The sequence below is a fragment of the Oncorhynchus tshawytscha genome, linkage group LG07, assembly GCF_018296145.1.
Source record: "Oncorhynchus tshawytscha isolate Ot180627B linkage group LG07, Otsh_v2.0, whole genome shotgun sequence".
Taxonomy (NCBI): domain Eukaryota; kingdom Metazoa; phylum Chordata; class Actinopteri; order Salmoniformes; family Salmonidae; genus Oncorhynchus; species Oncorhynchus tshawytscha.
This window is the reverse complement of record NC_056435.1, coordinates 59,702,142-59,728,495: the sequence shown is the minus strand read 5'-3', so window position 1 is coordinate 59,728,495 and position 26,354 is coordinate 59,702,142. Positions and strand designations below refer to the sequence as shown.

General features: G+C 45.5%; 1 protein-coding gene across 1 annotated transcript in view; it reads left to right on the top strand.

Moving 5' to 3' along the window:
- LOC112254952 (plexin-A1) overlaps positions 1–26,354 on the top strand; it is a 402,693-nt gene that overhangs the window by 91,429 nt on the left and 284,910 nt on the right. The window contains 1 exon segment of the mRNA XM_042324754.1: positions 17,825–18,007. Coding sequence (XP_042180688.1) covers positions 17,825–18,007 — 183 coding nt within the window.

The following is a 26,354-nucleotide window of genomic DNA, read 5'->3' as shown; positions in this document are numbered from 1 at the left end:
TAGGCTGCTGCTGTAACGGTCTAGGCTGCTGCTGTAACGGTCTAGGCTGCTGCTGTAACGGTCTAGGCTGCTGCTGTAGCGGTCTAGGCTGCTGCTGTAACGGTCTAGGCTGCTGCTGTAACGGTCTAGGCTGCGGCTGTAACGGTCTAGGCCGCTGCTGTAACGGTCTAGGCTGCTGCTGTAACGGTCTAGGCTGCTGCTGTAACGGTCTAGGCTGCTGCTGTAACGGTCTAGGCTGCTGCTGTAGCGGTCTAGGCTGCTGCTGTAACGGTCTAGGCTGCTGCTGTAACGGTCTAGGCTGCGGCTGTAACGGTCTAGGCCGCTGCTGTAACTGTCTAGGCCGCTGCTGTAACTGTCTAGGCTGCTGCTGTAACGGTCTAGGCTGCTGCTGTAACGGTCTAGGCCGCTGCTGTAACTGTCTAGGCTGCTGCTGTAACGGTCTAGGCCGCTGCTGTAACTGTCTAGGCTGCTGCTGTAACTGTCTAGGCCGCTGCTGTAACGGTCTAGGCCGCTGCTGTAGCGGTCTAGGCCGCTGCTGTAACGGTCTAGGCCGCTGCTGTAACGGTCTAGGCCGCTGCTGTAGCGGGCTAGGCCGCTGCTGTAATGGTCTAGGCTGCTGCTGTAACGGTCTAGGCTGCTGCTGTAACGGTCTAGGCTGCTGCTGTAACGGTCTAGGCCGCTGCTGTAGCGGTCTAGGCTGCTGCTGTAACGGTCTAGGCTGCTGCTGTAACGGTCTAGGCCGCTGCTGTAACGGTCTAGGCCGCTGCTGTAACGGTCTAGGCTGCTGCTGTAACGGTCTAGGCTGCTGCTGTAACGGTCTAGGCCGCTGCTGTAACGGTCTAGGCTGCTGCTGTAACGGTCTAGGCCGCTGCTGTAACGGTCTAGGCTGCGGCTGTTAGCGGTCTAGGCTGCTGATGTAGCGGTCTAGGCTGCTGATGTAGCGGTCTAGGCTGCTGCTTTAACGGTCTAGGCTGCGGCTTTAACTGTCTAGGCTGCTGCTGTAACGGTCTAGGCCGCTGCTGTAACGGTCTAGGCTGCGGCTGTAGCGGTCTAGGCTGCGGCTGTAGCGGTCTAGGCTGCGGCTGTAGCGGTCTAGGCTGCTGCTGTAGCGGTCTAGGCTGCGCACTTTCCTGTTTTTTTTACATGTACGTTAGGCACATTTATATATCGTAAATGATAGGCCTCTTCAGTTTTACAGGTGAAATCTCCATGCAGCATCTGCATGCCAACCATTTGATCTCAGTCCCACCTGCTTCTCCTTCACAAATCCAGACAGCTGAAACAGCTGCAGAATCTGGATCCCTACAAATCAGCTGGCCTAGACAATCTGCACTCTCTCTTCCTAAAAGTATCCGCTGCCATTGTCGCAACCACTATTACTAGTCTGTACAACCTCTCTTTCGTATCCCCTCTTCAAAGTGGGAGACACTCTAGACCCAAACTGTTGCAGACCTATATCCATCTTTCCCTGCCTTTCTAAAGTCTTCAAATGCCAAGTGAACAAACAGATCACCGACCATCTCGATTCCCACCGTACCATCTCCGCTATGCAATCCGGTTTCCGAGCTAGTCACGGGTGCACCTCAAGGTCAAGGTCCTAAACGATATCATAACCACCATCAATAAATAACAGTACTGTGCAGCCATCTTCATCGACTTGGCCAAGGGTTTCGACTCTGTCAATCACCATATTCTTATTGGCAGACTCGACAGCCTTGCTTTCTCAAATGATTGACTCGCCTGGTTTACCAACTACTTCTCTGATAGAGTTCAGTGTGTCAAATTGGAGGGCCTGTTGTCCGGACCTCTGGCAGTCTCTATGGGGGTGCCACAGGGTTCAATTATATATCAACGATGTCGCTCTTGCTGCTGGTGATTCTTTGATCCACTTCTATGCAGACGACACCATTCTGTATACTTCTGGCCCTTCTTTGGACACTGTGTTAACAAACCTCCAAACGAACTTCAATGCCATATAACACTCCTTCCGTGGCCTCCAACTTCTCTTAAATGCTAGTAAAACGAAATACATGCTCTTCAACCGATCGCTGCCCGCAACTGCCCACCTACCTAGCATCACTGCTAGGTTCATATTAAGCATCTCCAATCCAAAATTAAATCTAGAATCGGCTTCCTATTTCACAACAAAGCCTCCTTCACTCATGCTGCCAAACATACCCTCGTAAAACTGACTATCCTGCCTATCATTGACTTCGGCGATGTCATATACAAAATAGCCTCCAACACTCTACACAACAAATTAGACGACATCCATCACAGTGCCATCCGTTTTCTCACCAAAGCCCCATATACTACCCACCATTGCGACCTGTATGGTGTTGTTGGCTGGTCCTTGCTACATATTCGTCGCCAAACCCACTGGCTCCAGGTCATCTGTAAGTCTTTGCTAGGTAAAGCTCTGCCTTATCTCAGCTCAATGGTCACCATAGCAACACCCACTCGTAGCACGCGCTCCAGCAGGTATATTTCACTGATCATCCCCAAAGCCAACACCCCCTTTAGCCGCCTTTCCTTCCAGTTCTCTGCTGCCAATTACTGGAACGAATTGCAAAAATCACTGAAGCTGGAGGCTTATATCTCCCTCACTAACTTCAAGCATTGCGGTCAGAGCAGCTTACCGATCGCTGCAGCTACAGCCCATCTGTAAATAGCCCATCCAACCAACTCCCTACCTCATCCCCATTTGTTTTTTACATATATTTTTTCTGCTCCGACACTATTTCGCCACTATGGCCTACTTTATTGCCTTACCTCCTTACTTTATTTGCACACACTGTATACAGATTTTCTGTGTGTTATTGACTGTATGTTTGTTTATCCTATGTGTTATTCTGTGTTGTTTTTGTCACACTGCTTTGCTTTATCTTGGCCAGGTCACAGTTGTAAATAAGAACATGTTCTTAACTGGCCTACCTGGTTAAATAAAGGTGAAATACATTTGTTTTATATATATATATATATATATATATATATATATATATATATATATATATATATATCAGTTTCATGAGAATATGCATTTATATATATATTTTTAATAAGGCTATGTAGCCTACATTGAGTGAATTATGTAGCCTACATTGAGTGAATTATGTAGCCTACAGTGAGTGAATTATGTAGCCTACAGTGAGTGAATTATGTAGTCTACAGTGAGCGAATTATGTAGCCTACAGTGAGTGAATTATGGAGCCTACAGTGAGTGAATTATCTAGGCCTACAGTGAGTGAATTATCTAGGCCTACAGTGAGTGAATTATGGAGCCTACAGTGAGTGAATTATCTAGGCCTACAGTGAGTGAATTATCTAGGCCTACAGTGAGTGAATTATGTAGCCTACATTGAGTGAATTATGTAGCCTACATTGAGTGAATTATGTAGCCTACATTGAGTGAATTATGTAGCCTACAGTGAGTGAATTATGTAGGCCTACAGTGAGTGAATTATGGAGCCTACATTGAGTGAATTATGTAGCCTACAGTGAGTGAATTATGTAGGCCTACAGTGAGTGAATTATGGAGCCTACAGTGAGTGAATTATGGAGCCTACAGTGAGTGAATTATGGAGCCTACAGTGAGTGAATTATCTAGGCCTGCAGTGAGTGAATTATGGAGCCTACAGTGAGTGAATTATCTAGGCCTGCAGTGAGTGAATTATGGAGCCTACAGTGAGTGAATTATCTAGGCCTACAGTGAGTGAATTATGGAGCCTACATTGAGTGAATTATGGAGCCTACATTGAGTGAATTATGTAGCCTACATTGAGTGAATTATGTAGCCTACAGTGTGAATTATGTAGCCTACAGTGAGTGAATTATGTAGCCTACAGTGAGTGAATTATGTAGCCTACAGTGAGTGAATTATGTAGTCTACAGTGAGCGAATTATGTAGCCTACAGAGAGCAAATTATGTAGCCTACAGTGAGTGAATTATGGAGCCTACAGTGAGTGAATTATCTAGGCCTACAGTGAGTGAATTATGGAGCCTACAGTGAGTGAATTATGGAGCCTACAGTGAGTGAATTATCTAGGCCTACAGTGAGTGAATTATGGAGCCTACAGTGAGTGAATTATGTAGCCTACAGTGAGTGAATTATGTAGCCTACAGTGAGTGAATTATGTAGCCTACAGTGAGTGAATTATGTAGCCTACAGTGAGTGAATTATGTAGTCTACAGTGAGCGAATTATGTAGCCTACAGAGAGCGAATTATGTAGCCTACAGTGAGCGAATTATGGAGCCTACAGTGAGTGAATTATCTAGGTCTACAGTGAGTGAATTATGGAGCCTACAGTGAGTGAATTATCTAGGCCTACAGTGAGTGAATTATCTAGGCCTACAGTGAGTGAATTATCTAGGCCTACAGTGAGTGAATTATCTAGGCCTACAGTGAGTGAATTATGTAGCCTACATTGAGTGAATTATGTAGCCTACATTGAGTGAATTATGTAGCCTACATTGAGTGAATTATGTAGCCTACAGTGAGTGAATTATGTAGGCCTACAGTGAGTGAATTATGGAGCCTACATTGAGTGAATTATGTAGGCCTACAGTGAGTGAATTATGGAGCCTACATTGAGTGAATTATGTAGCCTACAGTGAGTGAATTATCTAGGCCTACAGTGAGTGAATTATGTAGGCCTACAGTGAGTGAATTATGGAGCCTACAGTGAGTGAATTATGGAGCCTACAGTGAGTGAATTATGGAGCCTACAGTGAGTGAATTATGGAGCCTACAGTGAGTGAATTATGGAGCCTACAGTGAGTGAATTATCTAGGCCTGCAGTGAGTGAATTATCTAGGCCTACAGTGAGTGAATTATGGAGCCTACAGTGAGTGAATTATGTAGCCTACAGTGAGTGAATTATGGAGCCTACAGTGAGTGAATTATCTAGGCCTCCAGTGAGTGAATTATCTAGTCCTACAGTGAGTGAATTATAGAGCAGATGTGAACAAACTGTAGCCTACCTCTGTTTTGCTTCTTTTTCTTTTTCTTTGTGGCGCGTGCTGTTGTGTTCTCACATGCAGAAAACTATCTGACCGTTTGAACTCATAAGAAACGAGGTGGACTTTTTCCACAAAATGTATAAGTGTCAATGGGTCTGAATACATTCTGAAGGCACTGTATATAGTAATATATGTATGCGTGTAAGTCTAATGTCTAGGTTCATGTTTTCGTTATGTGTCGGACCTCAGGAAGACTAGTTGTCGCCCTTGGCTTCGGCTAATCGAGATCCCCATAAAATCTAAATGCAAACTATGTCAAGTAAATCCTAGACACAAAATTGTGTTGAAATAAAAGGCATTTAACGTAATAGTGGTAAGGTAAAATAAAAAAATTAAGTAATATGTAATATTACTTTTCATGCAAAGTAACATTGTAGCGTGTTTATTTTGTTAAATATAACATGTAATATCCCAACACTGATCATACATGTATAAATGCATGAACGCACATATAATTAATAAATGAATCTGTGTGTGTGTGTGTTTGCACATAATGCGTTGGTGAAGAGAGATGTGTGTGTTTTTGCACATTATGTATTGGTGAAGAGAAGTGTGTGTATCTGCGTGCATGCCTTGTGTGTTTGAGAGGTGAGGGCAAGTGAAGGCCAATGGATGCTGCCTAATGAGAAGACAGCTAATGAATAGAGAGGAGCGGAGGGCAAGAGGGTGACAGGACACACACGCCTGCACACATGCACAGATGAATTGCAGGCTTGTCCCGAAACCATCCTGTCAGCAGTGTCGGAGCTCAGAAGAGATGGTGCTAGCTACCCCCTTCTCCTTTTCTCTCCTCCTCTCGCCTCTCCTTTTCTCAAATTGTCTCTGCTCTCCTTCTCTCCTTTTCTCTCTCATCTGGGGTCAGTGCCTGCAGACATCAGCTGTCAATTAAAGGGTAGAATCGGGGTTATCCTAGGGGCGGTGTGCGTGTGTGTCTCTGTGATCGGCTACTCTGCCTCCGAACCCGACTAGAGGCTCTACATCAGTGTGTGCGTATTTGTGATCGGCTACTCTGCCTCCGAACCCAACTAGAGGCTCTACATCAGTGTTTGTGCGTGTGTGTATGCTTTTGGTCATAACAATATATCTATAACCTACAATATATCTATAACCTGTAAGATAATGTGACAATATTACCCCTATGAGTGTGTGTGCGTATTTCGCTACATATTGTGAAGTACTTATATAAAATGTGCCGGTGAATCAATGCATACCTCTACTTGGTGTGTACATGTGGGTTTCTCTGTATAGACAGACATGCTTTCTGCCATATGAAGGACCATATTTCACTGAGTTGTGGTGTTAGGTGTCTAATCCATCTCCATCTCAAACCAATCACAGACCCTTTGGCTCTGTGCCAGCTAGGAACTTCTGTATGGAACCAACTGAAGGCTGTTTCCTAGAGGTTTAACAGAGAGAGTGTGTGAGAGGTAGGACTGAGAAGCTCAGTTCTGGTGACTTTTTCAAAGGACATTCCACTCCAAACGGAATGAAAATGTAAAAAAAATTATCCAACACCGAACATTATAATTTACACCTCCAGAAATGAACCAAAAAACATATTGGTAGAATTATTTTAACATATTGGACCAGGCATATAGCCATTGCATGGTCCATATTATCAGTATGCTATTAGCAATAAGCATTATAGAAAGACTGAAGCATCGGGTTACCTATCTGCATTTAGCCTGTTGGGTTGGCTAATAATTAGTGGAGTCCTGCATTAGGTCGGATTCCCACGGTTCCCCACAGCTGAGCCGCAAAAGAAATCAGCCGGCGGGTGGAATGAAAACATCCTTTCAAACCGCGGGTCGGCTTGCTCTTCAGAAAAATTACACTGCGGGTCGGAAACATTTTAAATCAAGATAAAACACTTTTTACCCAAGACCCAGGAGCTGTTGTGTTGTGAATTCCATTCTGTGAGCGGCTCATTTTACGTTATTTGAAAACAAAATAATCTCCAAAATATTTAAGGGGCATTGCACTAATAATGGTGCTGACTAGGAACATGTTCCCGCTGTTCGTAACTAAAACAATGTAACTAATAATGGCACTGAATAGGGAAACATTCCCGCTGTTCGTAACTAAAACAATGTAACTAATAATGGCACTGAATAGGGAAACATTCCCGCTGTTCGTAACTAAAACAATGTAACTAATAATGGCACTGAATAGGGAAACATTCCCGCTGTTCGTAACTAAAACATTGTAACTAATAATGGCACTGAATAGGGAAACATTCCCGCTGTTCGTAACTAAAACAATGTAACTAATAATGGCACTGAATAGGGAAACATTCCTGCTGTTCTTAGTGCCAGTCTGCACGTTCAAACTAAAACAATGTAACTAATAATGGCATCTTTATGGTTTTATTAATAAAATAATGATTAAAAATACTCTTTCAAAATGCCAATGTTTATTTCGTTATGATCCATAATGATTTACTATGGGAATAAATATCACCGAATTACAGAAATATATGTAATTATTGGCAGAGAGTCATGTCATATTCTTCGATGTACTGTAGGCCTGTAAATGTGAATTGAATGTAGGAGAATATAACACAATAGATCTGGTTTAGATAATACAATGAAAAAAAACATACGTTTTTTATTTTTATTGTTGTATCATCTTTAAAATGAACAAGATAAAAACAAACATTCAGATAGGATGATGGGGACAATTTCAGTGAAAAATATAAGAGGGCAACAGTACTTGTGCAAAGTTTCAGAATGATAACTTCCAAAATGAGTGTGCTACATGACATTTATCATAAAGTCACCCAGGTGTCCCACACAAGTAGCCCAAATGTACCCAAGTGGCCAAATTGGTGAAGGTATACATTTTGAAACAAATAACTATATACAAAATACCAAAATGGTATTCTAACACACCCCCCCCCAAAAAAAAAATTAGAAAAAAATATGAGGAAAAAAATATATACATTTACAAAATAACATGGGTAACTATTTACACACTTTCAATATTTGGAAGACCCTCAGTCCTCTATCAAATCAAATTGATTTATATAGCCCTTCGTACATCAGCTAATATCTCAAAGTGCTGTACAGAAACCCAGCCTAAAACACCAAACAGCAAGCAATGCAGGTGTAGAAGCACGGTGGCTAGGAAAAACTCCCTAGAAAAGCCAAAACCTAGGAAGAAACCTAGAGAGGAACCAGGCTATGAGGGGTGGCCAGTCCTCTTCTGGCTGTGCCGGGTGGAGATTATAACAGAACATGGCCGAGATTTTCAAACGTTCATAGATGACCAGCAGTGTCAAATAATAATAATAATAATAATAGTAATCACATAATCACTAAACAGTAGTAGGATGCAACAGGACAGCACCTCAAGAGTAAATATGAACAGTTTAGGGTTCCATAGCCGCAGGCAGAACAGTTGAAATTGGAACAGCAGCAAGGTCAGGTGGACTGGGGACAGCAAGGAGTCATCATGCCAGGTAGTCCTGACGCATGGTCCTAGGGCTCAGGTCCTCCGAGGGAGAAAGAGAGAATTAGAGAGAGCATACTTAAATTCACACAGGACACCGGATAAGACAGAAGAAGTACTCCAGATATAACAAACTGACCCTAGCCCCCCGACACATATACTACTGCAGCATAAATGCTGGATGCTGAGACAGGAGGGGTCAGGAGACACTGTGGCCCCATCTGATGAGACCCCCGGACAGGGCCAAACAGGAAGGATATAACATCACCCACTTTGCCAATGCTCTACACAATATTGTGCTACTGAGGTATAATAAACATATATATATATATATATACACACACACATATGAGTACAGGGAACATAAGGTTGAATATATTATTATAGACCTCCTACATCTACTGTCTCTTTTACATTATGACATGTCAGCTAGATCTACTGTCTTTATTATATTACAACAGACCAGCTATATCTACTGTCTTTATTATATTACAACAGACCAGCTGTATCTACTGTCTCCTACTGACTTAGTCACCATACTGATTGATATATAAACAGCTGAATCTGCGCGTTTACCAAAACAACGCTGTGCGTAAAATGCGTAGCTCCTTCCAGAATAAAATTTCAATAGCGAATGACTCTCTTTACGCTGGACTTTACGACATGGGTTGGTCTTCCAACACACAACCATTGCATATTGCCACTTACCTCAGCTCATTGGCTATTTACCCAGCTAGATTTCAAGACGATCACTGGTCATTGGGTTAAAGTACAGTCAATCAATGAAACAGTGGTCATATCATTGGTGCACAGTGATGTCATTACTTGTTGTCTTCAAATCGGTTTCTTTCAGTCAATATGTCCTGCGAAATGGCCCATCAGGTTTGATTGTGTTACAAACAAACCAGTTGATTGCAGTGAAACCAAACATGACTGGAAAAGTCACGTTCTGTGTGGGTTATTTACTTGGAATGTGTCGTCGTAAATGGAATGAGACGGAATTCACGACACAAGCGGTTCACAAAATGTTTTGTGTTAAACAAAAGATAATTCATTGTGTAATAATGAGCTTTGTGATTGCAAACAGAAAAAGATCGTCAAAGGTAAACTATTTATTTTAATGCCGTATGTGATTTTGTTACGCCTGTGCTGGTTGAAATTGTTGTTTTTTATGGGGCTCTATACTCAGATAATCGCATTGTATTCTTTCGCACTAAATCCTTTTTAAAATCTGACAATGCAGTTGGATTAGCAAGATTCTAGGCTTTTGATACATGTGAGACATTTGTATTTTCATGAATGTTTAATATGACTATTTATGTAGCGATTACCGTATGTTGTGGAATTTCAGCCCGCTACCGGGTTCCGTGCTCAGAGAGGTTAAAACCTGTTGACGGGTTAGGGTTCCCTTTTGGGAACGACCCCTCCCCCGTTCAGCTGGAACGTGGCACATGGAACGCAAAAATATTCTTAGAAATATTTAACCTCCACACATTAACAAGTCCAATAGCTCAAATGAAAGATAAACACCTTGTTCATCTAGCCAGCAAGTCAGATTTCTAAAATGTTTTACGGCGAAAACATAGCACATATTTTTGTCAAACCACCACCAAAGACACAGCTAATTTGAATAGCCACGGTGAACAAAATATGCAATCAACAACCGCAGGATTAAAAGAAAAATAATTCACTAACCTTTTGAAAATCTTCATCAGATGACAGTAATAGGACATGTTATACAGTACATTTATGTTTTTTTCAATAATATGCAATTTATATCCATAAATCTCTGTTTACAATGACGCCATGTTCAAAAAATGCTACTCAAATGTCCGGAGAAATGATGATAGCCCCGGGCAGATAACGTCAGATAACAAGCAATACACATCATAAACTTTGACTAAATATACATGTTCTACATATAGTTAGAAAGATACACTTCTTCTTAATGCAACCGCTGTGTTACATTTATTTTTAACGTTACAGAATTCGTTCACTAGGCTATAATATGAGACGGCGCTCATAGATTAGCAATATGACTCCGCTATCTTGGAGTCCACAGAAACCCAAAATTAACACATAAATATTCCCTTACCTTTGATGTTCTTCGATCAGAAGACGTGGAAGGAGTTATACTTACCAAAAACTGTGTTTGGTTTTCAAGTCTGTGTCTTTAGGTTATCAAACACGACAAATTCCGGTTGAAATGCAGCAAAACTTCTAGTGGATGCGCATCTAAACTTCAAAATTACATATTATATGTCGACTAAACTGGTCAAACTAAGTGCAGAATCAAACTTTAGCATGTTCTAAACATGCAAAACAATCCTTAGCTCGAACAGACAAACCTACATCGTTTGGTCAATCCTGGAAGAAAGAGAGCTCCGGACCCGACGCGCGCATGAAAGTACATGTGTTTTCGCGTGACCCGGAGGTTTCAGCCCGCCAAAACTCGAGGGAGCGCGCGATTCTCACGATGAGAGGCCCCACTGAAAGAGGACACCGCGCTGAAGAGATAGGAACTGTTCCCAGATCCGTAGCTGGTTGGGAAGGGTGGGGGCGATGATGTCAAAGTTGGGCCAACTTTTGGAGAGTTTGCGAGAATGGCTGCCCTGAGAGTTCTGCTTTACATACAGACATAATTTGAACGGTTTTAGAAGTTTTAGAGAGTTTTCTATTCAATAATAATTATTATATGCATATATTAGCAATTTTTGACAGATTTTTTTTCTGTTTACTATGGGCACGCAATTCCTCCAAAGGGGGCAGTAGTCAGCCCTTATCTTTAACAGGTTTTAAACAAAGCGATTATTATTAATAAATTAATTTAGAATGAGATATTCTCACAGATCCTAATGGAAAATTCCCCTTAGATATTAATTTAGAATCGTCCAATCCTCTAAATGTAATTATTGTCACGTCATTGAAAAAAATATTTTAAAATATACTGTAGGCCCACCATAGGCGAAATGAGTATTGGTTACACTACATTTAGGGTGTGGAAATGTTATGCCCCTTAGATATTAATTTAGAATCCTCTTATGCTGTAGCCTACTCTCGACCATCATGTTGTACAGTGCAATATTTTCCATTCCATCCTTACGGAAACCCTGAGGGTTTCGTTTTTCTCGGAATAGAAACACCATAATATTAATCAAATGAATTAAGCCACATTTCTAAAAATCAATCCCATGTATTATGTTATTACAAAAAAGGTTTTAAATTCTCTAGTAATGCCAATATGGAAGACTATCAAATGCGTCTCAAAGATGCCCTCTGGTGGTCAAACTAGCACTAACTTGCATTAACATAAAAAATGGCTGACAATTAAATAACGTGCCATAGAATTCTGCAGCAGCCCACAAGGTGTGCTGTGGTTTGACACAACTTTTAAAGGAGGAACCACTGTAGGCCCAACACTGCTAATTGCTGTTTATTATCTATGCATAGTCACTTTACCCCTACATACATGTGCATATTACCTTGACTAACCTGTACCGCCGCACAGTGACTTGGTACTGGTCCCCCCTGTGAATATAGCCATTTTATTGTTACTTTTTTAACTTTAGTTTATTTAGTAAATATTTTCATAATTCTTATTTTTCTTACCTGCATTGGTTAAGTAAGCATTTCACTGTAAGGTCTACACCGGTTGTTTTTGGCGCTTGTGACAAATAACATTTGATGAATGTAATCTATTTTTGCAGCCTACATTCAATTCTGGGAAATCCCTCCCTATGGCACTCGTAACTTGAATGTGCCTCGAGAGGAATATTTATCTCGCATAGAAAACAACAAGCCAACTTAGTATATAGATCAAGTATTCTACACTAAGAAAATATATAAACACGACATGTAAAGTGTTGGTGCCGGACATTTTCCGTATGCACAAAAAGCTTATTTCTGTCAAAGTTGGTGCACAAATTTGTTTACATTCCTGTTAGTGAGCATTTCTCCTTTGCCAAGATAATCCATCCACCTGACAAATGTGGCATATCAAGAAGCTGATTAAACAGCATAGTCATTACACAGGTGCACCTTGTGCTAACGACAATAAAGGGCCACTCTAAAATGTGCAGTTTTGTTACACACCTCAATGACACAGATGTTTCAAGTTTTGAGGGAGCGTGTAATTGGCATGCTGACTGCAGGAATTTCCACCAGAGATGTTGGCAGAACATTTGATGTTAATTTATATACCATAAGCTGCCACTAGTGTCATTTTAGAGAATTTGGCAGTGTGTCCAACTGGCCACACAACCACAGACCATGTGTAACCACACCAGCCTAGAACCTCCACATCCGGCTTCTTCACCACAGACCACGTGTAACCACGCCAGCCCAGGACCTCCACATCCGGCTTCTTCACCACAGACCACATGTAACCACGCCAGCCCAGGATCTCCACATCCAGCTTCTTCACCGCAGACCACGTGTAACCACGCCAGCCCAGGATCTCCACATCCGGCTTCTTCACCGCAGACCACGTGTAACCACGCCAGCCCAGGATCTCCACATCCAGCTTCTTCACCGCAGACCACGTGTAACCACGCCAGCCCAGGATCTCCACATCCGGCTTCTTCACCACAGACCACGTGTAACCACGCCAGCCCAGGACCTCCACATCCAGCTTCTTCACCACAGACCACATGTAACCACGCCAGCCCAGGACCTCCACATCCAGCTTCTTCACCACAGACCACATGTAACCACGCCAGCCCAGGATCTCCACATCAGGCTTCTTCACCGCAGACCACGTGTAACCACACCAGCCCAGGACCTCCACATCCGGCTTCTTCACCTGTGGGATCATCTGACACCAGCCACCCAGAGCGCTGAGTTTGCACAACTGAAGAATTTCTGCCCAAACTATCAGAAACCGTTTCAGGGACGCTCATCTGCGTGCTCATCGTCCTCACCAGTGTCTTGACCTGACTGCGGTTCAGCGTCCATCACCGACTTCAGTGAGTAAATGCTCACCCCTAACGGCCACTGGCACGCTGGGAAAAGTGTGCTCTTCACTGTACCGGGTAAATAGCAGACAGTGTGTTTGGCGTCGTTTGGACGAACGGTTTGCTGATGTCAATGTTGTGAACAAAGTGCCCCATGGTGGCGGTGGGGTTATGGTATGGACAGGCATTTTATTGATGGCAATTTAAATGCATAGATGTACCGTGACGAGATCCTGAGGCCCATTGTTGTGCCCATCATCAGTTCATGTTTCAGCATGATAATGCACGGCCCCATGTCGCAAGGATCTGTACACAATTCTTGGAAGCTGAAAATGTCCCAGTTCTTCCATGTTCTGCATACTCAGCATTGAGCCTGTTTGGTATGCTCTGGATTGATGTGTACGACAGCGTGTTCCAGTTCCCGCCATTTTCCAGCAACTTCACACAGACATTGAAGAGGAGTGGAACAACATTCTACAGGCCACAATCAACAGCCTGATGAAACTCTATGCGAAGGAGATGTTGCGCTGCAGTTGGCAAATGGTGGTCACACCAGATAGCGACTGGTTTTCTGATCTAATGACTTCATTTCAATTGACTCATTTCCTTATATGAACTGTAACTCAGTAAAATCTTAGAAATTGTTGCATGTTGTGCTTATATTTTGTTCAGTATACTATGGGGTTGTCAGATTTTTCTATTCATTACTTGTTTTGGTTACAGAGGGAAAGTAAATGTGGACTGTTCCAGCATCTTCCAAGTGCGCCTCGGCAGAAATATTTTTTTGTGTTCCATATATACATTTTTTACTGTGTTGTGTGCACGTTGCATGTGTTTTGACTATACTGTCCAGTGTAGCGAAGCTAACTTTTACCATAGCTATGTCTGTGTACTATGTAATGCATCTTAACCCTTTCAAATCCACCCACCCCAAAAATGCATTAACCCTTTGAGGTCCTTCCCTCACACTCTGGTGTCAAGGGACTGCATGTTGTGTCTTACTATAAGTGTCTGAGTCAAATTCTGATTTAAGGAGACTTGCTTGACTGGGTTGAATATGGTCCCTCTTGTCACTTTGGTTTACAGGCTTTAGGACTAGGGGATATGTCTTGTGTGTGTGTGTGTGTAGACAAAACCGACCGACCAGACGGAAGACAGTCCAAGGCCATTAGCGAATAAATATACCTGTTTCAGTGGACATGTGGACACGCACACACACACACTTCTCCCCATCCTTCTCCAGATGCACATTGCTAGTGAGTCATGGAAGGTTTCCGTAAAGCAGCTTTCTCTCTTTTTCTTTCTGTTGATGACAATTCCTCTCTCTCCACCAGGCCGCGGGGCGAACGAGGGGGCTTTGTTAACTGGATTGATACCCCAAATTCTTCCCGCTGTGAGATAGAAACCTTTGGATAGATTAAGCGATAGAAAAGGAGAGAGGGGGCGCGGGGGGGTAGAGAGGAGTGAGGATAATGATGTGTCGATTTACTGTCCTTGTCTACTGTAGCGCTTGGTAAGGGATGGATTTGAGGGAGGGGGAAGAGAGGGAGGGAGAGGAGAGGGAGGGAGAAGAGGGGGAAGAGAGGGAGGGGGAGAGGGGGTGAGAGGCAAGGAAGGGGCAGAGAGGGAGAGCGAGGGGGCAGAGAGGGGAGAGCGAGGAGGGCAGAGAGAGGGGCTGAGAGGGAGAGAGAGAGGGGCAGAGAGAGAGGGGCAGAGGGAGAGAGAGAAAGGGGCAGAGAGCGAGAGGGGCAGAGGGAGAGAGAGAGAGGGGCAGGGGGAGAGAGAGAGAGGGGCAGAGGGAGAGAGAGAAAGGGGCAGAGAGCGAGAAGAAAAAAGTAGAAAAGGGAGAATAAAGGGATATCGACGCAACGCAAGCCATGCTGCATCAATTTCGACAGATTGAGAGAGGAAGAGTTATCTGTTCTCTTCTGGATCAATCAGATGATGCAGTGATACGATTTTTAGATTACACCACCATTTACACACTCGCTCTGTGTGTGTGCAAGTGCGTGTTGCCAGTGTTAAACACACACTGATGACACCTTCAATTCTAGCCTTCCTCGGGTAGCAACCTCTTAGGCCTCATAGCGTGTTGCGCGCACACAAACACACTCACACCGTCAAGGGTGTGTCATGACTGATTTGAGAGAGGCTGATTTGATATGAGTAGTGAGGTTGGTGACCTCTACCCTCTAGGCTGAATGTTTTAATGTGTCAGTGGTTCAGCTCGCAACCCAAGTAGCAGGTTGGAATTAGACCCCTGACTGAGTGGATTGGAGAATCAGTTGAGGAGACGCACAGACACACGCACACAAACAGTACTTTGACTGCAGATACACACAACTGACCCCAAAACATTGTCCCTTTCCTTTGTCTTTCTGTCACACAGCCTTTGGTTATGCTGATGATGTTAGCTTATATATATATACACAAATATTAGACACTGTTATATCACTGCTACAACTCATCTAACCTCTTTCTCTCCCTCCTCCTCTCTTTCTCTAACTTTCCCCCTCCCTCCCCTCTCTCTCTCCCCCCTCGCTCTCTCCCTCCCACCCCCTCTGCCTACCCCTCCCCCTCCCTCCTTCCTTCCCTCCCCCCCCCCCTCCTTCCTTCCCTCCCCCTCCTTCCTTCCTTCCTTCCCTCCCCACTCCCTCCTTCTCTCCCTCCCTTCCCCTCTTGTGTCCCTCCCTCCATCCCCCTCCCTCCTTCCTTCCCTCCCCACTCCCTCCTTCCTTCCCTCCCTCTGTTCCCCTCTTGTGTCCCTCCCTCCATCCCCCTCCCTCCCTCCTTCCCTCCCTCCGTTCCCCTCTTGTGTCCCTCTCTCCATCCCCCTCCCTCCCTCCTTCCTTCCCTCCCCACTCCCTCCTTCCCTCCCTACCTTCCCCTCTTGTGTCCCTCCCTCCATCCCCCTCCCTCCATCCTTCCCTCCCCCTCCCTCCCTCCTTCCTTCCCTCCCCACTCCCCACTCCCTCCTTCCCTCTCTCCCTCCCCTCCCCACTCCCTCCTTCCTTCCTTCCCTCCCCACTCCCTCCTTCCTTCCCTCCCCCTCCTTCCTTCCTTCCCTCCCCCTCCTTCCTTCCTTCCCTCCCCCTCCTTCCTTCCTTCCCTCCCCTCCCTCCTTCCTTCCCTCCCCACCCCCTCTGCCTACCCCCCTCCTTCCTTCCCTCCCCACTCCCTCCTTCCTTCCCTACCCCCTCCTTCCTTCCCTCCCCACTCCCTCCTTCCTTCCCTCCCCACTCCCTCCTTCCCTCCCTCCCCCTCCCTCCTTCCTTCCTTCTTTCCTCCCTCCCCCTCCCTCCCTCCTTCCTTCCTTCCTTCCCTCCCCCACTCCCTCCTTCCTTCCTTCCATCCCCCCCTCCCTCCTTCCTTCCTTCCTTCCCTCCCCACTCCCTCCTTCCCTCCCACCCCTTCCTCGCTCCTTCCTTCCTTCCCTCCCCACTCCCTCCTTCCCTCCCTCCCTCCTTCCTTCCTTCCCTCCCCACTCCCTCCTTCCTTCCTTCCCTCCCCACTCCCTCCTTCCTTCCCTCCCCACTCCCTCCCTCCTTCCCTCCCTCCATCCCCCTCTTCTCTCTCAACTCTTCTCTGAAATTAAATGAACAAAGAATAGGAAACGTTACACTCACAAAAGTTTGAAAGGAGTAGAGGTTTCAAACGTCATTATTGCAATGATGTACAAGTAGTTAAAGTACGAAAGGGTTGTATTTACAATGGTGTTTGTTATTACCAGTTGCAAATCTGGCTGCTGTGATGGAACACTGTGGTATTTCACCCAATAGATTTGATTTCATATTCTTTGTGGGTCTGTGAAATTTGAGGGAAATGTATCTGTCTAGTATGGTCATACATTTGGCAGGAGGTCAGGAAGTGCAGCTCAGTTTCCACTTCATCTTCTCTTGAGAGCCAGGTCTGCCTACGGCGGTCTCTCTCAATAGCAAGGCTATGCTCACTGATTCTCTATATAGTCAAAGCTTTCCTCAATTTTGGGCCAGTCACAGTGGTCAGGTATTCTGCCACTGTGTACTCTCTGTTTATGGACAAATATAATTCCAGTTTGCTCTGTTATTTGGTTAATTCTTTCCCATGTGTAATTTTTTTCAAACTCTTCTCGCTCCTCTCTCTCGCTCCCCTCTCTCTTGCTCCCCTCTCTCTGCCCCTCTTGCTCCCACTCTCTCACGCTCTCCCCTGCTCTCTCTCTCCCTCTCCCCCCTGCTCTCTCGCTCTCTCTCTCCCCCCTCTCTCTCTCTCTCTCCCCCTGCTCTCTCTCTCTCTCTCTCTCCCCCCGCTCTTTCTCTCCCCCGCTCTCTCTCTCCCCCGCTCTTTCTCTCCCCCGCTCTCTCTCTCTTCCCCGGCTCTCTGTCTCTCCCACGCTCTCTCTCTCTCCTGCTCTCTTTCTCTCAGCCTCTCCAGATCGATGACAACTTTTGCGGCCAGGACTTTAACCAGCCACTGGGTGGGACCAGCACCATAGAAGGAATACCGCTCTTCATCGACAAGGAGGACGGCATGACCTCGGTGGCCGCTTACGATTACCACGGCAACACCGTGGCCTTCACAGGCACACGCAACGGCAGAATGAAGAAGGTAAGAAATAAGAGATCTATAGTTTTTTGTCTGGCAATGAAGAATGTATGCTGTTGGAGCTGGGTTTTTGTTCATGTCAGTTTGTTTCACCCCTGCGTTATTGTGGACGGTGCTGCTGACTTGTGTGTGGACCTGGCCTACTATCTGGACTGCAGTTGGAAAGGGATGTACATCTCAAGTCTACTGCATTAGCCTATTCTCTGTGGACCTTCAGGCATTCCCACAGTCTTGGCACATTCACATTTTGTCGTAGTTCATTTTTGTAAACAGGAGGTTGCCCCACTGTGTATGGTTAGGTATTATCAAAATTCTGATTCCGCCTAACTTTTATGGCTGTGTCCTATGGTTGAGCGATATATCAAATTAGATTCCTTTCAATGTTTTTACGCGATATTCCAAATGCCTTTATCTCAAGAATCTCTGTTTTGTTATTTTTTGTTTTTATGAGCATTTATGTCCGCTTGTTCCCATTTACACCAGGGATCTATATTTAATGAAGTGATGCACTTCTCCACCCTAACAATGGGAGTCGTTGTCCCTAAGCGGGAAGACAGGCGACAAGCTTATGTCCAAAATTTGCCCATAGACATGCATTGGGCTTATTTTTTACAGATTTGAGCAAAAGTGAAACCTTTTGCTTCGCCTCTTCTATGGTTTACACACTGTAAAAAGGCTGTCCTGCTCCTCTTCTCTCTACCTAACTCCCCCTCACAGTCCCTTCAGTTTGGCTGCTCAGCCTACCGTAGTCGTCCCTCACCACAGAGCGTTTGGAAATGCGTATCTGGACACTGCACCCGCCCCCACTCAGGTCAGAGTCTAAACGTCGTCCGAAGAGAGAAGACGCAACTTTCTGAGGACTTTTTATTGTTAACGGTAACACGAAGGTCTGAATGTTGTGCATGCATCCAAATAACCACAACAAGATTCCAAGTCATTTGGATTACCAAACTCCATATAAACATCTTCAAAGGAAACAGATGTGTGTGTGTTGTAGTGAATATTAAAAGTACAGTGATGGGCCTCAACATCATGTTCTAACCAGACAGCACTATAGAGGGAGGAACCAAACCAGTCCGTTAGAAGTATATAGCGGGTGGGAGCATTCACAGCCGACTGCTCAGACTGATGAGGGCATACCAGCCAACTGCTCAGACTGATGAGGGCATACCAGCCGACTGCTCAGACTGATGAGGGCATACCAGCCGACTGCTCAGACTGATGAGGGCATACCAGCCGACTGCTCAGACTGATGAGGGCATACCAGCCGACTGCTCAGACTGATGAGGGCATACCAGCCGACTGCTCAGACTGATGAGGGCATACCAGCCGACTGCTCAGACTGATGAGGGCATACCAGCCGACTGCTCAGACTGATGAGGGCATACCAGCCGACTGCTCAGACTGATGAGGGCATACCAGCCGACTGCTCAGACTGATGAGGGCATACCAGCCGACTGCTCAGACTGGTGAGGGCATACCAGCCGACTGCTCAGACTGGTGAGGGCATACCAGCCGACTGCTCAGACTGATGAGGGCATACCAGCCGACTGCTCAGACTGATGAGGGCATACCAGCCGACTGCTCAGACTGATGAGGGCATACCAGCCGACTGCTCAGACTGGTGAGGCCATACCAGCCGACTGCTCAGACTGGTGAGGGCATACCAGCCGACTGCTCAGACTGGTGAGGGCATACCAGCCGACTGCTCAGACTGGTGAGGGCATACCAGCCGACTGCTCAGACTGGTGAGGGCATACCAGCCGACTGCTCAGACTGGTGAGGGCATACCAGCCGACTGCTCAGACTGGTGAGGGCATACCAGCCGACTGCTCAGACTGGTGAGGGCATACCAGCCGACTGCTCAGACTGATGAGGGCATACCAGCCGACTGCTCAGACTGGTGAGGGCATACCAGCCGACTGCTCAGACTGATGAGGGCATACCAGCCGACTGCTCAGACTGATGAGGGCATACCAGCCGACTGCTCAGACTGATGAGGGCATACCAGCCGACTGCTCAGACTGATGAGGGCATACCAGCCGACTGCTCAGACTGGTGAGGGCATACCAGCCGACTGCTCAGACTGGTGAGGGCATACCAGCCGACTGCTCAGACTGGTGAGGGCATACCAGCCGACTGCTCAGACTGGTGAGGGCATACCAGCCGACTGCTCAGACTGATGAGGGCATACCAGCCGACTGCTCAGACTGGTGAGGGCATACCAGGCGACTGCTCAGACTTGTGAGGGCATACCGGCCGACTGCTCAGACTGGTGAGGGCATACCGGCCGACTGCTCAGACTGATGAGGGCATACCGGCCGACTGCTCAGACTGATGAGGGCATACCGGCCGACTGCTCAGACTGATGAGGGCATACCGGCCGACTGCTCAGACTGGTGAGGGCATACCGGCCGACTGCTCAGACTGGTGAGGGCATACCGGCCGACTGCTCAGACTGGTGAGGGCATACCGGCCGACTGCTCAGACTGGTGAGGGCATACCGGCCGACTGCTCAGACTGGTGAGGGCATACCGGCCGACTGCTCAGACTGGTGAGGGCATACCGCCGACTGCTCAGACTGGTGAGGGCATACCAGCCGACTGCTCAGACTGGTGAGGGCATACCAGCCGACTGCTCAGACTGGTGAGGGCATACCAGCCGACTGCTCAGACTGGTGAGGGCATACCAGCCGACTGCTCAGACTGGTGAGGGCATACCAGCCGACTGCTCAGACTGGTGAGGGCATACCAGCCGACTGCTCAGACTGGTGAGGGCATACCAGCCGACTGCTCAGACTGGTGAGGGCATACCAGCCGACTGCTCAGACTGGTGAGGGCATACCAGCCGACTGCTCAGACTGGTGAGGGCATACCAGCCGACTGCTCAGACTGGTGAGGGCATACCAGCCGACTGCTCAGACTGGTGAGGGCATACCAGCCGACTGCTCAGACTGGTGAGGGCATACCAGCCGACTGCTCAGACTGGTGAGGGCATACCAGCCGACTGCTCAGACTGGTGAGGGCATACCAGCCGACTGCTCAGACTGGTGAGGGCATACCAGCCGACTGCTCAGACTGGTGAGGGCATACCAGCCGACTGCTCAGACTGGTGAGGGCATACCAGCCGACTGCTCAGACTGGTGAGGGCATACCAGCCGACTGCTCAGACTGGTGAGGGCATACCAGCCGACTGCTCAGACTGGTGAGGGCATACCAGCCGACTGCTCAGACTGGTGAGGGCATACCAGCCAACCGTTTTTACGTGCACCTTCTAGCTGGATTTAATTACCAACTATTTTTTACATGGACTGTCATTTGTCCGGATTTAGAGAACAATAGTTTTTACACACATACTCCAAGCCCCTTCCCCTGTCCTCTCACGCCAACAAAGTTGAGAGATCACGTCTTCCTCTGACAAGCGGTTTCAAATCGCTATTTGCATTTTAGTTTTGGTGCAACAGAATCGGTCATATGGACACCAAAACACATTGAAACATTATTTTACTGTAATAGGGGATAAGTTAACTTTTCTAACAATACCCTTTTTATGTCTAAACTACTCTCATTGCAAGCCGACACTACTAAAACGAGAGTAGGAATGAACATTGATCCTGGAAAATGAATGCTCAGTGTGTTGCGTGCGCATTTGGGTACCTTCTTGCAGCGTTTTAGACAAATACTCTTATACTAGCTGTCTAGTCTGTTTTGTGTTTTTTAAATGTGCAATAAGCATAAAACACAGTTATATAAGGGATTGGCTACACAATCTCATTCTGAGAAATAACGTAGGCTTGATTTAACATCTGAACAAAGTGGACAGGCTAACAAGCTGTTCAAACAGTTGCAGACAGACAAAAGGGTGTGTTCATAACAATTAAACGGTTCAACCTCGTTACCTAGCAAATAGATCCAAGCTGGCTAAACTTGAAATATAAAAGATTAGCTGACTAATCACTAGCACGTGGGCTTGAGATATTGAGAGCTGTGCTAATCTATAGCCCAATGCCTGCTACAAGAAATGTGTCATTATTAGTCAATGTGCATTATGCTTGGTTCTAGTAAAACATGTTTGTTTTTGAATGACAGATCAGAGAATATTGCAACAACCAAAAAAGCAGGTTAAACTATTTTGATAATGAAATGATTAGTGGGGCTTTATGGTCATGGAAAACTTCTACTTAGCCTGGGTATAACTTCACAAGCGCTGAATTCATTAGATTATTGCTGACTGTTTTGAAATGCAGTGTATTTGACCTTTTAATTGTACAACAACGCTTATTTAGAGAGAACAGAAGGAAAGAAATGATTGTGAATCGGCTGTAAGTTTGAAATAAATCAAGATGATTTTTTAGGTCATATCGCCCTGCCCTACTGTGTCTGTATGTTACCCTATTCCTTATCTAGTGACATTAGGAATAAAGAATAGATTTGCCCTCATAGATACTTGGCTCTTATAACCATTGGTACTTATTCAAAACCTTACGACTGGAGTAGTAACCTATGAGCATCAGTCTTTTCAGCTTCTTGTTCTTACTAGGTGAGATACATTTCTTCCATGTTCTCTTACTCGTCTCTTTAACATCCTCGTGAAGACAGTGTGGTCCATCAATCAAAGCTCCATGCCCTTTTGAATGGCCACTCAGACAACAGGTGTGGTCTTATAGTTGTATGGATACAGTGTAAAGTCTCAGCCGATATTCATGTAATAATGAGGAATTTCCCTTGACCACGTCCACACATGGGGGAAAACCAGCATCTTTCCTATTGATCCCCATTATAAAAGAGGCAACTTCGTCGTACATTTTTTGTTATACAGAAATAACAAAACATGCTAAAATGCTGCTTTGTTGTTCAATGTACATGTAGCCATCTAAAGAATCTCGACCTACGGTTTGCAATCCTCCCACGAAGGGAAATAGAGCTTTCGAGAAGAGCCCCGTGGCCTCAGGCTATTTGGTGTGAGAGAGTGGGAAATGTGGGGACAAGTGTCCCAGTAGGCTACATGTAGCTATGTGTGTGTAAAACATTTAATCACAGGTAAGACATTGCACTTGTTTAGTACAGTCTGTTTGTAACTCCACTCACTACTGAGACACAAAATGGCGCCGGAGACGAAGGTTGACGTTTTACATGTTCCAAACCAATTGTGTTTTTTTGTTTGTTTCTTTGTGGTGTTTGTAACTTATTTTTTAAACTTATTTTGTACATAATGTTGCTGCTACTGTCTCTTATGACCGAAAATAGCTTCTAGACATCAGAACTCACCACAAACTGGCATAATCCTTTTTTTCCTTTAACGAGTCTGTTGCGAATGATATACTGCTTTCCCGGGAACAGGCCCAGGCGTCAGTTGTGTGAATGGAAGGCAGAGAAAAAGGGGCCGAAGGGCGGTTTGCCTTCTGAGAATTCGTAGGCGATCAAATAAACAACCCACCTCCTTCCATTCTGCTAGCAAACGTGCAATCTTTGGAAAATAAAATCGATGACCTACGCGGAATATTAAACTACCAACAGGACATTCAGAAACGTAATATCTTATGCTTCACAGAGTCGTGGCTGAACGATGACTTATCAACATACGGCTGGATGGTTAGACGCCGTAACGGCAGGATAGAAAAGCAGCCTCTGGTAGGACAAGGGGTGGTGGACTATGTATTTTTGTAAATAACAGCTGTTGCACGATATCTAAGGAAGTCTCGAGGTTTTGCTCGCCTGAACTAGAGTATCTCATGATAAGCTGGATAGACCACACTATCAACTAAAGAGTTTTCATCTGTATTTTTCATAGCTGTCTACATACCACCACAGACGGAAGCTGGCACTAAGACCACACTCAATGAGCTATATTCCGCCATAAGCAAACAGGGGAACTCTCACCCAGAGGCGGCGCTCTTCGTGGCCGGGGACTTTAATGCAGGGAAACTTAAAACCGTCTTATTAAATGTTAAATGTGCAACCAGAGTGAAAAAAAACTCTGGACCCCCTTTACTCCACATACAGAGACGCTTGCAGGAAGCACCAGTGACTCGGTCTATAAAAAAGTGGTCAGATGAAGCGGATGCTAAACTACAGGACTGTTTTGCTGTCACAGACTGGAACATGTTCCGGGATTCCTCCGATGGCATTGAGGAATACACCACATCAATCATTGGATTCATCAATAAATGCATCGATGACGTCATCCCCACAGTGACTGTACGTACATACCCCAACCAGAAGTCATGGATTTCAGGCAACATAGGCACTGAGCTAAAGGCCAGAGCAGCCGCTTTCAAGGAGTGGGATTGTAACCCGGAAGCTCAAGAAGCGGGACTGTAATCCGGACAACCATCAAACAGGCAAAACATCAGTACAGGACTAAGATCGAATTGTTCTACACCGTCTCTGATGCTTGTCGGATGTGGCAGGGCTTGCAAACCATTACAGACTACAAAGGGAAGCACAGCCGGGAGCTGCCCAGTGACACCAGCCTACCAGACGAGCTAAACAACACTGAAACATGCATGAGAGCACCAGCTGTTCCAGAGCTAGACTGATTACCAGGACGTGTACTGCGAGCATGCGCTGACCAACAGGCAAGTGTCTTCACTGACATTTTCAACCTCTTCCTGACCGAGTCTGTAAAACCAATATGTTTTAAGCAGACCACCATAGTCCCTGTGCCCAAGAACACTAAGGTAACCTGCCTAATTGACCACCGACTCGTAGCACTCACGTCTGTAGCCATGTAGGCTGGTCATGGCTCACATCAACACCATTATCCCAGAAACACGCTGATCCTCAACACAATATTACTCCCCCTGAATCTTTGGTCATCATCCCAAGAGCGTGGTGGTTATTGTTGTTGGTGGTGTTGTGTTGGTTTTGTCTCAGTATTAGTACCTACGCTGTGTATGTTGACTGTGGATTGTGTTTGGTAAGTGTTCATGATGGTTTGTCATACACATTTGTGTTTGTCTGTGTTTGTAGTCTAAGGACAGAGCTCTTGGGGTAGATAGGAGCTCATTGTAATTCACCAAGTTACCTTGTCTGTTCTTCTGAAGGCCTGTCTGTCATTGATTCACCATTATGAATGTATAATCGTGTGTCTACGTGTTTGCATTTTGAAATCTTTGTATCTGAGTGTGTTTGTGTGTGTTATTTAATGTGTGTGTGACGCCTCTGTGTGTAGAAAGAGAGCTAAGCTGTTATTACATACGTGTGTTTGTGTGCTTGTACATCTGTGTCAAGACGAAACAAGATAACTAGGTTTTAAGAAGGTCATACCAAGGATACGTTTGCTATTTGATTAAGAATTTTAAGACCCATTGAAGTATCAAAAACAAATATTTCAAAAAATATTGAATGAAACATTTTATTTGGCCTAACTGCTATTAATTATCCCATAAAAACACATTGAATAACAGACATGGACCTTCGTTTAAAAAAAAAAAAAACAACACATATTAGTAGCCACGTCACCAAATACAATACTTTTCTCTACTAGTTCTCCATCGTGCACCGTTATACCGGCATGCATATGTGCGTGTTTGCATGAGTGTTTGTGTGTGTGTGGGCTTGTGTGTTTCTCTGTGTGTGTGGGCTTGTGTGTTTCTCTGTGTGTGTGGGCTTGTGTGTTTCTCTGTGTGTGTGGGCTTGTGTGTTTCTCTGTGTGTGTGGGCTTGTGTGTTTCTCTGTGTGTGGGCTTGTGTGTTTATCTGTGTGTGTGGGCTTGTGTGTTTATCTGTGTGTGTGGGCTTGTGTGTTTATCTGTGTGTGGGGGCTTGTGTGTTTATCTGTGTGTGGGGGCTTGTGTGTTTATCTGTGTGTGGGGGCTTGTGTGTTTATCTGTGTGTGTGGGCTTGTGTGTTTATCTGTGTGTGTGGGCTTGTGTGTTTATCTGTGTGTGGGGGCTTGTGTGTTTCTCTGTGTGTGGGGGCTTGTGTGTTTCTCTTTGTGTGTGGGCTTGTGTGTTTCTCTGTGTGTGTACTGTGTTGTTCAGTTGGTAGAGCATGGAGCTTTTAGCACCATGGTTGTGACGTTGTGGATTGGATTCCCACGGGGGACCAGTAAGGAGTTGTTTTCTCTTTCTCTGTGTAAGAGCCTCGACTAAATGACTCAAATGTAAATGTGTCCCAGATCAACTAGGCCCAACTCAGCGTACTTGGAAAGAGACAGTGAATGGAGGAGGAGATGATGATGGAGGGAGGGAGGATGAGAGACAGAGGAGGTAGAGAGAATGATGAGGGAGAACAGTGGATTAGCAACGTGTGGTGGAAGCTCTTTTTGATGGATCTGTTGAAATGTGAAGTGGGGGAAAGGCTCTGGCTTGTCCCCAAGCACACACTCTGTGTGTGTGTGTGTGTGTT